Raw genomic sequence first — 12,533 nt, forward strand, 5'->3', positions numbered from 1 at the left:
CTGATTCATAGCGCCAAAGTCAATAAAGTATCAAAGTGAGAACCCGTGGGTTACCCTTACTAGTGCTACGTGACTTGAGCTCGACGCCTCAGCGGATAGAGACTTCAACATTGTGTTGAGGTCCTGGCGGTTGCTCCCGCCTTTCTAAGGTCAATCCTAAAGGCAAAATCTCACACCTAGCAACAAGATAACATGACTAAGCAAGACGATAACATGACTAAGCATGAAAATATTATGACGTAGCAAAGAAGATAACATGACCTAACAAGAACAAGTGGGACCAACACGTGGGACTGACCTGTGGCCTGGAGAACATACTCGTCGTCCTCTAGGAAGATCTGGATGACCTTGGGGCAAGATGACCCTTGACAGCCGTCAGCCGTGCGCAAGTTGACGGTGAAGGTTCCATGGGACGAGTCCTGCAGCAGGGTGTAGGGACACGAGCTCTCGAAGCTGTCAAGGGGACACATGGTTATGACACGGGGTCATGAAGCTGTCAAGGGGCACGGGGTCTCGAAGCTGTCAAGGGGACACATGGTTATGACACGGGGTCATGAAGCTGTCAAGGGGACACATGGTTATGACACGGGGTCATGAAGCTGTCAAGGGGACACATGGTTATGACACGGGGTCATGAAGCTGTCCAGAAGAGAACATATGTTTGTAATAGTAATTATCGAAGCTTTGCAGGAGTCGGCATTTTAATACAATGATCTGACCAACAACACAGTGGTTCTCGCATCCTGCTCACAAGGAGCTGGACCCAAGTTCGGTGCTCGGACAGGGCAAGATGCTTAGACACGTTTCTTTGCATCTGATGCCTTTGTTCACCTAGCAGAAAATGAGTACTCAGAGTGAGCGAACTGTTATGGACTGCATCCTGGGAATGTAGCAGTTAGTGCTAATGACCCACCCAATGTTGCCAGAATGTAGCAGTTAGTGCTAATGACACTCAATTGTTGCTAGAATGTAGCAGTTAATGCTAATGACACTCAATTGTTGCCAGAATGTAGCAGTACTAATGACACTCCATTGTTGCCAGAATTTAGCAGTTAGTGTTAATGACACCCCATTGTTGCTAGAATATAGCTGTTAGTGCTAATGACACTCAATTGTTGCTAGAATGTAGCAGTTAGTGCTAATGACACTCCATTGTTGCCAGAAAGTAGCATGTATATACATATATATACTGCCTCACATTATAAGCACTGGAGGTTTACCGTGTGTCAAGATCACGCTAACATAACACCCTCACCCCTGTGTCGTATATCTGCAGCGTGACCTGCTCCACTCTCTAACACAATTGCAATGATTTAACTTTGCAGTTAAAAATACAATAAAGTTCGCCGTACTTTCATCAAAATATTCAATAGCCTGATATTGTATATCTCAGTTGTCAAATATAATATAGAAATATATGATGATTTTAAGCAAGGCTTTACAGCGACTGGATAAAACAATGGGTTATATAAGACTAAGAACACTACCGGCAACTCGTCCTCTACAATATATAAACTACATGTTGACCTATACATTCCCCTAAGGCCAAAAACTGATGTATTAAAAGCAAAGCGGCTCGCAATATTGATGTGATGTCACGTTTTCTATTGTTGGTCCTCAGGTGCGGGCAGTTTAGTACATCAGTTTAGTGACGTTGTGAATGTTAGGCTTCACCTGTGTTACCCCTGATGGTCACACACACCAGCCAAAACAAATGCCGTCTATCACGGGGTTCGATATCCAGAAAGGCAAAAGGAATATTTGCATGTAATTATCCTTGTAGTACGTTGAGTACTACAAGGATAATTCTTGCTATAATAATATTTGCCACTAACGTCATGACTATATACAATGTGTTGTGAACCTCACCTTGTACCAGACAGGTAAACATCAACCTTGCCTCACCTGTACACTTTTCCATCAAAAGACTTGAAGTGAGTGCCAGACCAGGTGAAGCAGGAGCCTGGCAGCTTCTTGACCTTTTGTGTGGTAGTAATTAAGCTGGCGTCTACACCGAATAATGGCGGGTACGTCCCACGACTTGGCTCAAAGGGCGAGGGAGTTACTGCTAAGAATCCTGCAACGTCAAATTATGCTCAAGCAGTATCCGTTATTCACTCGTATGTGGTAGAGTGGCACTCCACGCACTAAATGGTCAAGTATCACAAGAATTACACAAACGATTATCTGTAAAACAGAATGTTTATTTGTCTGTGCAAAAGTAGGAGGCCTTACCATAGTCACACATGGGTATGGGCGACGGAGACCAGACGCCGGAGCTGTAGTCGCAGGTGTAGAACTCCGCAGCTGGGAAATCGAACTCTACGTCCGCTGGGCACCAGAGAACACACCCGAAGTCCATGCCCTCGCCCGAGCAGTTGTACCCACCGTTGAAGCCAAGATTCTTGGGGTCGCAGTTTGATATAGCTGAAAGTATCGTTACGGATATTATCTCTGGAGTTGCGTTCTTAGGAGCAATCTAAAAGTATTTCTTAAACATCAATACAAAACATAGTCACAAATGTTACTCATAGTTTGAGACGTTACTAATAAACATAGCAAGTTTAAAGATAAATTAGAATAAGTAATGGAAAGGAAGGAGGTTTCTGTAGCAAGGATTAGTATAGGATAAGGCAGAGATGAACATGAGAGGGAAGAAATGTTACAACAGGGTATGCAGCTCTGAGTTTTTTGATGAAGAGATAGGTAAAATATATGAAATTGGGAAGAGTTTACAGTACCCTAAGATGTTTTTGGATTGTTCGTTTGGGAAAGCTAAACGTACGTTTTATAATAATGTCTCCAAAGCGAAACCAGAAAATAGAAACTCATTGGTGGTACCTTATGCGATGGGATTTGAGAAACTTTCCCCAGTTTTTAAGAGCCTTAATATATCAATTTGGTGTTCAGTAATAATACGATCAAGTTTAATTTAATAAAAAACTCCCCTGGTACAGCAGGTTGTGTGTATTCGATTCCCTGCAATGATTGTGAGTCTGTGTACCTTGGACAAACAGGAAAATCCTTACAATTACGTATGTCCCAACATGCTTATAGTATAAGAACTGCCCAAACGTCTAATGCTTTGTATCTACATACAAGTTTGTGTGATCACACTATTAATTGGGATGGGGCGAAAAGCATTGCCAATTGCAATGGCTTTGTGGAACGGAATTTAATTGATTCTGCGCTAATTAGTCAATGTCCAAATCTTCTCAATGTTAGTGCTGGTATGTACAAACTTGACCCTGTTTTAAGTTACAATATTACACAACAGTTTAAGAAAAAACTCTGAAAAGGAGGCTTACAATGTCTCATTACAATTTTATATTCATTTATTGTGTGTTCATGAGGCTTTTCGTTAATCTTATTCCTTATTCTCTGACCGCTTAATCTTCTTCGACCTCTCCTGTTTCTGGTAATCCTTTCCCTAGAGATGGGTTGGTCAGGTTCCTTGGTGCTGGCCTGTATCCTCTCTCTCTTCCTCTAGTCAGTCTGGTGTTGACAACAGCTTTAACAGGCCGAAACGTTCATCTCTCTTTCACATTTCTTTGTGGTTTTTCCGCATACAAATGATCAGTGTTTAGTGATCGTCAATTGTGTGTATATATATATATACACACACAATTGACGCAGTTTATATATATATATATATATATATATATATATATATATATATATATATATATATATATATATATATATATATATATATATATATATATATATATATAAACCTGTCCACCACCGCTCACGGAATGGGTATGACGGCACAATACATAAACTGACAAGCTGTAATGATTTTAACGCTAAATAAATGTATGGTAGGGTGGGCAGACGTACTGATACTACATCAATGACACAACTATCGCCCTCGAAGTAGTAATTGTCAGAGAGCTGCACAGTATTATCACCACCTTCCATCTATGTAAACAGCGCGGCCTGTACTGCTGCTCACTACATCTCTTACCTGAGGGCCGCCATATCTTCCACGAAGGTGTGCTCCTCACAATACTGCACGAGTGGCGATGTAGAGACGTCTATGTGGAGGGGTCAGGCAAGGCTTGAATGTTTTTGTGTTGTTAAGAGTTAGAGCTTATGTACTCGGCGGTGAGGGAATGATGTTGTGATGGTTCAGCTGATCTTTACCGCCGCTCTGGAGCCATATGCCTTCACGTTTTCTTTGTACAGTTGTCTACATGATTGGGGTACAATGCTTAGGTCAGACGCGGCCTAATTTTTAGTTGATTGGGGACTTTTACCCAATGTTTTGATTATACTTGCTATTATATATGTAATGAGAAGTCTTCTCTAATATGTGTTTGATGTTGAAGAGCACTTTGAAATTGATTCAAACACTGTGATGTCTGCAACAGTGGAGGAGATAATGTTCGATTTTCTGTGAACATGACATTGGATACAATATTCATTTATCTATGTCCTGTAATTATAAGCGGCCTCGTTTCAGTCTGGAATGTCCCAGTCTTAGTCTAGTTATTGTTACATATATTTCTCTGTTTTTGTGCCTGGGGGTGTCCAAGTATCTCGCATCTTTGTTGTGGTACCACAACAATGTAGACTGTACAGTATTTAACAATACGTACACCAATAAAAGCGATAACTGAAAGTAATTGCTGTCCACCTCTACCAATTATTTAATAGACAGGGAGTCAGTAGACAACTGGCGGTCAGAATGATCCAAGAGCTACAATAGTTCGAGACAACAATTACAAATACTATAAACACACACAGACACCATAATAAAGCAGTGAGGGAAGATAATTCAGAGACTAAACGGTGTAAAGCAAAGAAACAGGTATAGATGTTAGAAGATAAAAAGACGAGGAAGAAGAAATACAAGATAAAATGACATACATATAGAGAGCAAGAGGTAAGATGGTGGATGCTGACCACCATGGAAGACAAGCACATCATATATAAAAGAAGGCACCCGAGAAAGCACACTTACGGTACTGGCAGATGTCACCACGGTATTCTGGAGTACATTCACACACATTAGGTGCGATACATCTTCCCTCATTCGTACAGGCGGGGTCACAGATGGCTGTAAAGAGACGTACTTTATTGTGTTTGCATACATTATGTGTGTGTGTGTATAAGCAGATAATGTTTAAGATAATATGCTTCAATATTACAAATCAGTGTGTCTTCATAATACTGTATATCATCAAGTCAATTATACATATGTTTATATTATAATGGGAGTAAATTTCTTTGTTATAGAACAACAAAATTACTAATGTATAACAAAAAAATTGTCACTGATATTGTTTTCCAAGTAATTCTAACTTCTTAGCCACACAAAGCCTAGTTCTCTACTCTCTCGTCGCTGTCCCCCCCCCCCCCACGCTCGAGAACTGAATATTCCAGTTCATCCTCCTAAAATGAAAGTATTTATAGTAACGCTGTGTAACCCATCAGCATCCTAAATGTCAACTTACGTTTTGCTGGTATTGAACATTAATTGATGAACTTGTAAAACTGCTTATTCCTGCCGTGTAAAAATAACAAATAAATTATTCCTTCTGTTTATTTAGTGAAATTTACTATCTATTTTTCTGTTGCAATTTCTGCCAACACCATGTAATGTAATATTTTGCTATATCTCTATACTGACGTTCATTTTTGCTTTTGATCCAAGATGGTTTTAGGGCTTTAATTTTTTTTCCACATCATGATCAAACGCTGTGCGAATCAGTGGCTTTAGGCATGGTACTTGCCTTACCTATATATACTACATACGTCTTGTATCTTATGTATGTACATTTGTCTAAATAAAAATTATTATTATAATTATTACTATTATTATTATTATTATTGAGAAATCCGAAGGAGCAGTGATGAGGATTCGAACTTATGCGATGGATATCCCCAGCACACACCACACACAACTAGGCCACAATATAGTCAAAAGGATTACACCTGGGGTTCTACTGAACCCACGAGGGTTCATCTATGTACAGCACTGCACAGAACTACAACGTTCAACTACAGTACTGCACAGAAGATCCCTTGTAACTTGATGATAAAGGAAACGACTACATCATTTTAGTGCCTAAACCACGAATAACAAACTATAAATTGTTCATCAATGCTGTGATGAACAATTTCAGTAAACGAATGTTTGATAACTAAGCCCGTTTTGTGACACTATACAACCTGCAGCACACATTATGGGTATGTGTACTGGGATTTTATGAACTGACTAGGCTATGTTACATATACCTGCAAATGTAGTTTCGATGTATACGTTAAGAAACTGACTATGGCTCATGCTGCTGTATCCCGCCTCTAAGATTTACACTACCGCTCACAGGATGGCAATGGTGTATTTTGAATTAAATCAACTAAGTTAACTATTGACCTAGGACTGACGGCTGACACGCGAGCCATCATCTGTCACAGGGTTGACGACTGACAGAGGAGCTGTCACCGCCAGAATCTCTACTCACGCTGACAGTCTGGCGTTGTGCCGCTCCAGGAAGACTGGCGGACGACCCATACACCGTTGTCACACTCAAAGGTGAGACGACTCGTGCCCTCGGAGAAGTGATAGCCTTCGTGACATCGGGCAATGCACTCGCTGTGGGTTGACAGTTATTAGGAATGAAGCTCTCCTCCTCCTTCGCTAATTTATTCATGCCATTACCTTTTATATCATGTCAATATTTATCATAGCAACACGTGTCCCATTACACATTTCCTCATGATTTTACCCAGGATACTCACTTCTTGCTGCAGAATATTCTGGAATTGGTTGGAGTTGGAGGCTTGGTGGAGCATTCCTTGCGGGGCGGCGCCTTGGGTATCTCACAAGAGCTGCCTTCCCAGTTGTCCGGACACTGGCACACGTCCGGCGCCAGACAGATGCCGCTGTTTTCGCATGGCGGAATACAGATGGCTGTGGACAGACGCAGGAACCGGAGTTAGCCGAGGATGGGCAGGTGAGAGTGTTAGGCTGTGCTACACGAAACATAAATAGTGCATGCAGTAGAAGAATTGAAACAATCTGCTTCTACTAATGACAAAAGTAAAACATCTTTGTCTTTTTCCTCATAATTTCCTTTCCTTCAAATATCTACAGTGTGAGCACTCACGTTCACAGTTGGGAAGGGTGCCCCAGGAGCCACCGGTAACTTCCCACTCGCCGTCATTACATGTTAGGAAGAGGCGCCGCTCGCCCGTTGGAAACTGGTAGCGAGGGTTACACACAGCCCGACACCCGGCGTACGTCGAGCAGTCCGTCCGCCCGTTCGCTGGAGCTGATGGCTTGGAGTTGCAACCTGTTGAAAAGTGGGGATAGAGATCTGACTCAGCATGAACCGTGATGGCTGACCTAAAGTGACTAACCTGTTATTACTGGCTCAACGTCAGAGAACAATTATGGCTGGTCCACCGTGAGTGAACCATTATGGCTGGTCCACCGTGAGTGAACCATTATGGCTGGTCCACCGTGAGTGAACCATTATGGCTGGTCCACCGTGAGTGAACCATTATGGCTGGTCTACGTGAGTGAACCATAATGACTGGTCCACCGTGAGTGAACCATAATGACTGGTCCACCGTGAGTGAACCATTATGACTGGTCCACCGTGAGTGAACCATTATGACTGGTCCACCGTGAGTGAAGCATTATGACTGGTCCACCGTGAGTGAACCATTATAGCTGGTCCCTCGTGAGTGAACCATAATGGCTGATCCCTCGTGAGTGAACCATAATGGCTGTTCCCTCGTGAGTGAACCATTATGGCTGGTCCCTCGTGAGTGAACCATAATGGCTGGTCCCTCGTGAGTGAACCATTATGGCTGGTCCCTCGTGAGTGAACCATAATGGCTGGTCCCTCGTGAGTGAACCATAATGGCTGGTCCCTCGTGAGTGAACCATAATGGCTGGTCCCTCGTGAGTGAACCATTATGGCTGGTCCACCGTGAGTGAACCATAATGGCTGGTCCACCGTGAGTGAACCATTATGGCTGGTCCACCGTAAGTGAACCATTATGGCTGGTCCACCGTGAGTGAACCATAATGGCTGGTTCACCGTGAGTGAACCATTGTGGGAAACTTTACCCGCTATATCTATATATCACACCAGATTCATTATATTGTATCCTACATCTGGTTCCTACTTGACCATTTGGTCACGTAGGCCCTTACGTGCTCCCTAAGGGCCCACAGATGCGTACGTGATCTAGAAGCTTCCAGAAGAATGACTTAATTAAAAATAAACAATAGGAACATCAATTGGCTTCTGGTGATGGATAATACAAATCTGTTACTAGGAATTTATTAGTACTGCAAGTACTACTAATAATCTTTAAATTCCATATCTAATTATATTATAATCACACTTTATCTCAATAACGTATCTAGAGAATAAACTTAATAAATATTGGGGATAGGCGTCCGCAGGGAGGCAAGTGGGAGGGGCCAGAGCGCCCACCATGCTGGTCGCCGCGTGGAGTCAGTGTTTGTAAACAGTGTCTAAGAGATAGGCGCCCGCCCATGTTGTGAGCTGTGGTGAAACTCCTGCCCCAAGACCCGGACCTCCCACAACTTCAATTTACTCCCAACGTGTCCTAGCAATCAGTGTGACTTCATTTAGTCACTATTTACTGCCGGGACGACGTACTACAAGAAGTAAGGGAAGTGCCATTTCGGTTCATTAGTTAAGATTATTTGGCTCTTTATTCTATAGCTAGGATTAATCGTTACAAGACATGGAAACTATATACAAAGGGTAAGTCTCATTATTATAGTAATTTAAGTTGATGCGTAACACGTGTACATATATGTAGTCATCAGATATTACAGTGTACGGTATCTTTAGGTAAATTGTGACCACATGATACTATAGTGAGCTGACCACACCAGGAATACCCAGACGACTTTAAACACTAAAAATTCACGTGTCCAAGAGTAAATGAAGTGTGATGCATCACTACTGACTCAGCTGAGGCCATTTAAATGTTCTTTATATTGTTGTGTGATCTACAACTCAAATTATATCTACTGTTTAATTACGATAAGATTAAAATGTGAAATCACCCCAAATGTACTCACCTAATTGTGCTTGCGGGGGTTGAGCTCTGGCTCTTTGGTCCCGCCTCTCAACCGTCAATCAACTGGTAATTAACTAAGTGTAGTTACAGGATGAGAGCTACGCTCGTGGTGTCCCGTCTTCCCAGCACTCTTTGTCATATAACGCTTTGAAACTACTGACGGTCTTGGCCTCCACCACCTTCTCCCATAACTTGTTCCAACCGTCTACCACTCTGTTTACAGGTTCCTGAGCCTATTGGGCTCTATCATATCTATACTTGAAACTGTGTATGGAGTCAGTCTCCACCACATCACTTCCTAATGTATTCTATTTGTCAACCACTCTGACACTAAAAAAGTTCTTTCTAATATCTCTGTGGCTCATTTGGGCACTCAGTTTCCACCTGTGTCCCCTTGTGCGTGTTCCCCTTGTGTTAAATAGACTGTCTTTATCTACCCTATCAATCCCCTTCAGAATCTTGAATGTGGTGATCATGTCCCCCCTAACTCTTCTGTCTTCCAGCGAAGTGAGGTTTAATTCCCGTAGTCTCTCCTCGTAGCTCATACCTCTCAGCTCGGGTACTAGTCTGGTGGCAAACCTTTGAACCTTTTCCAGTTTAGTCTTATCCTTAACTAGATATGGACTCCATGCTGGGGCTGCATACTCCAGGATTGGTCTGACATATGTGGTATACAAAGTTCTGAATGATTCCTTACACAAGTTTCTGAATGCCGTTCTTATGTTGGCCAGCCTGGCATATGCCGCTGATGTTATCCTCTTGATATGGGCTGCAGGAGACAGGTCTGGCGTGATGTCAACCCCCAAGTCTTTTTCCTTCTCTGACTCCTGAAGAATTTCCTCTCCCAGATGATATCTTGTATCTGGCCTCCTGCTCCCTACACCTATATGTATCTTCATTACATTACATTTGGTTGGGTTAAACTCTAACAACCATTTGTTCGACCATTCCTTCAGCTTGTCTAGGTCTTCTTGAAGCCTCAAGCAGTCCTCCTCTGTCTTAATCCTTCTCATAATTTTGGCATCGTCCGCAAACATTGAGAGAAATGAATCTATACCCTCCGGGAGATCATTTACATATATCAGAAACAAGATAGGACCGAGTACAGAGCCCTGTGGGACTCCACTGGTGACTTCACGCCAATCTGAGGTCTCACCCCCTCACCGTAACTCTCTGCTTCCTATTGCTTAGGTACTCCCTTATCCACTGGAGCACCTTACCAGCTACACCTGCCTGTCTCTCCAGCTTATGTACCAGCCTCTTATGCGGTACTGTGTCAAAGGCTTTCCAACAATCCAAGAAAATGCAGTCCACCCAGCCCTCTCTTTCTTGCTTAATCTTTGTCACCTGGTCGTAGAATTCTATTAAGCCAGTCAGGCAAGATTTACCCTCCCTGAACCCATGTTGGCGATTTGTCACGAAGTCCCTTCTCTCCAGATGTGTTACCAGGTTTATTCTCACGATCTTCTCCATCACCTTGCATGGTATACAAGTCAAGGACACTGGCCTGTAGTTCAGTGTCTCTTGCCTGTCGCCCTTTCTGTATATTGAGACCACATTCGATGTCTTCCATATTTCTGGTGGATCTCCCGTCTCCAGTGACCTACTATACACTATGGAGAGTGGCAAGCAAAGTCCCTCTGTACACTCTTTCAGTACCCATGGCGAGATCCCGTCTGGACCAACAGCCTTTCTAACATCCAGATCCAGCAGGTGTCTCGACCTCCTCTCTCGTTATTTCGAACCCTTCCAAGGCCGCCTGGTTTACCTCCCTTTCTCCTAGCACAGTGACCTCACCTTGTTCTATTGTGAAGATCTCCTGGAACCTCTTGTTGAGTTCTTCACACACCTATTTGTCATTCTCTGTATACCTGTCCTCGTCTGTTCTAAGTTTCAATACCTGTTCTTTCACTGTTGTTTTCCTTCTGATGTGACTGTGGAGTAGCTTTGGTTCGGTCTTGGCTTTGTTTGCTATAATCATTTTCATAACTTTTCTCTGCTTCTCTTCTCACTCTGACATACTCATTCCTGGTTCTCTGGTATCTCTCTCTACTTTCTGGTGTTCTGTTATTCCGGAAGTTCCTCCACCCCCTTTTGTTCAGTTTCTTCGCTTCCATACATGCCCTATTATACCAAATGTGTGAAGGGAAGTTTACTGGTGACAAATTATAAAATACAGTACACGTAGATGTAATAAATCCAATCTCTTAATATAATAATCAAATAAAGCACCGGTAGGTTTTTCTACAACCGTAATGACTGGTCCACCGTGAGTGAACCATTATGGCTGGTCCACCGTGAGTGAACCATTATGGCTGGTCCACCGTGAGTGAACCATTATGGCTGGTCCACCGTGAGTGAACCATTATGGCTGGTCCACCATGAGTGAACCATTATGGCTGGTCCACCGTGAGTGAACCATTATGGCTGGTCCACCGTGAGTGAACCATTATGGCTGGTCCACCGTGAGTGAACCATTATGGCTGGTCCACCGTGAGTGAACCATTATGGCTGGTCCACCGTGAGTGAACCATTATGGCTGGTCCACCGTGAGTGAACCATTATGGCTGGTCCACCGTGAGTGAACCATTATGGCTGATCCACCGTGAGTGAACCATTATGGCTGATCCACCGTGAGTGAACCATTATGGCTGGTCCACCATGAGTGAACCATTATGGCTGGTCCACCATGAGTGAACCATTATGGCTGGTCCACCATGAGTGAACCATTATGGCTGGTCCACCGTGAGTGAACCATTATGGCTGGTCCACCGTGAGTGAACCATTATGGCTGGTCCACCGTGAGTGAACCATTATGGCTGGTCCACCGTGAGTGAACCATTATGGCTGGTCCACCGTGAGTGAACCATTATGGCTGGTCCACCATGAGTGAACCATTATGGCTGGTCCACCGTGAGTGAACCATTATGGCTGGTCCACCGTGAGTGAACCATTATGGCTGGTCCACCGTGAGTGAACCATTATGGCTGGTCCACCATGAGTGAACCATTATGGCTGGTCCACCGTGAGTGAACCATTATGGCTGGTCCACCGTGAGTGAACCATTATGGCTGGTCCACCGTGAGTGAACCATTATGGCTGGTCCACCGTGAGTGAACCATTATGGCTGGTCCACCGTGAGTGAACCATTATGGCTGGTCCACCGTGAGTGAACCATTATGGCTGGTCCACCGTGAGTGAACCATTATGGCTGGTCCACCATGAGTGAACCATTATGGCTGGTCCACCGTGAGTGAACCATTATGGCTGGTCCACCGTGAGTGAACCATTATGGCTGGTCCACCGTGAGTGAACCATTATGGCTGGTCCACCGTGAGTGAACCATTATGGCTGGTCCACCATGAGTGAACCATTATGGCTGGTCCACCGTGAGTGAACCATTATGGCTGGTCCACCGTGAGTGAACCATTATGGCTGGTCCACCGTGAGTG

At 43.6% G+C, this 12,533-nt stretch overlaps 1 protein-coding gene across 1 annotated transcript in view; it reads right to left on the bottom strand.

Moving 5' to 3' along the window:
* Positions 1-12,533, bottom strand: part of LOC123745535 (hemocytin) — a 316,051-nt gene that overhangs the window by 272,778 nt on the left and 30,740 nt on the right. The window contains exons 5-11 of the mRNA XM_045726144.2: positions 7,119-7,304; positions 6,751-6,922; positions 6,474-6,604; positions 4,970-5,065; positions 2,236-2,427; positions 1,906-2,077; positions 299-453 (exon numbers count right to left, since the gene is read on the bottom strand). Of these exons, the coding sequence (XP_045582100.2) occupies positions 299-453; positions 1,906-2,077; positions 2,236-2,427; positions 4,970-5,065; positions 6,474-6,604; positions 6,751-6,922; positions 7,119-7,304 (1,104 nt within the window). The remainder of the gene's footprint in view (positions 1-298; positions 454-1,905; positions 2,078-2,235; positions 2,428-4,969; positions 5,066-6,473; positions 6,605-6,750; positions 6,923-7,118; positions 7,305-12,533) is intronic.

Source organism: Procambarus clarkii, chromosome 71 (genome assembly GCF_040958095.1).
Source record: "Procambarus clarkii isolate CNS0578487 chromosome 71, FALCON_Pclarkii_2.0, whole genome shotgun sequence".
Classification (NCBI taxonomy): Eukaryota; Metazoa; Arthropoda; class Malacostraca; order Decapoda; family Cambaridae; genus Procambarus; species Procambarus clarkii.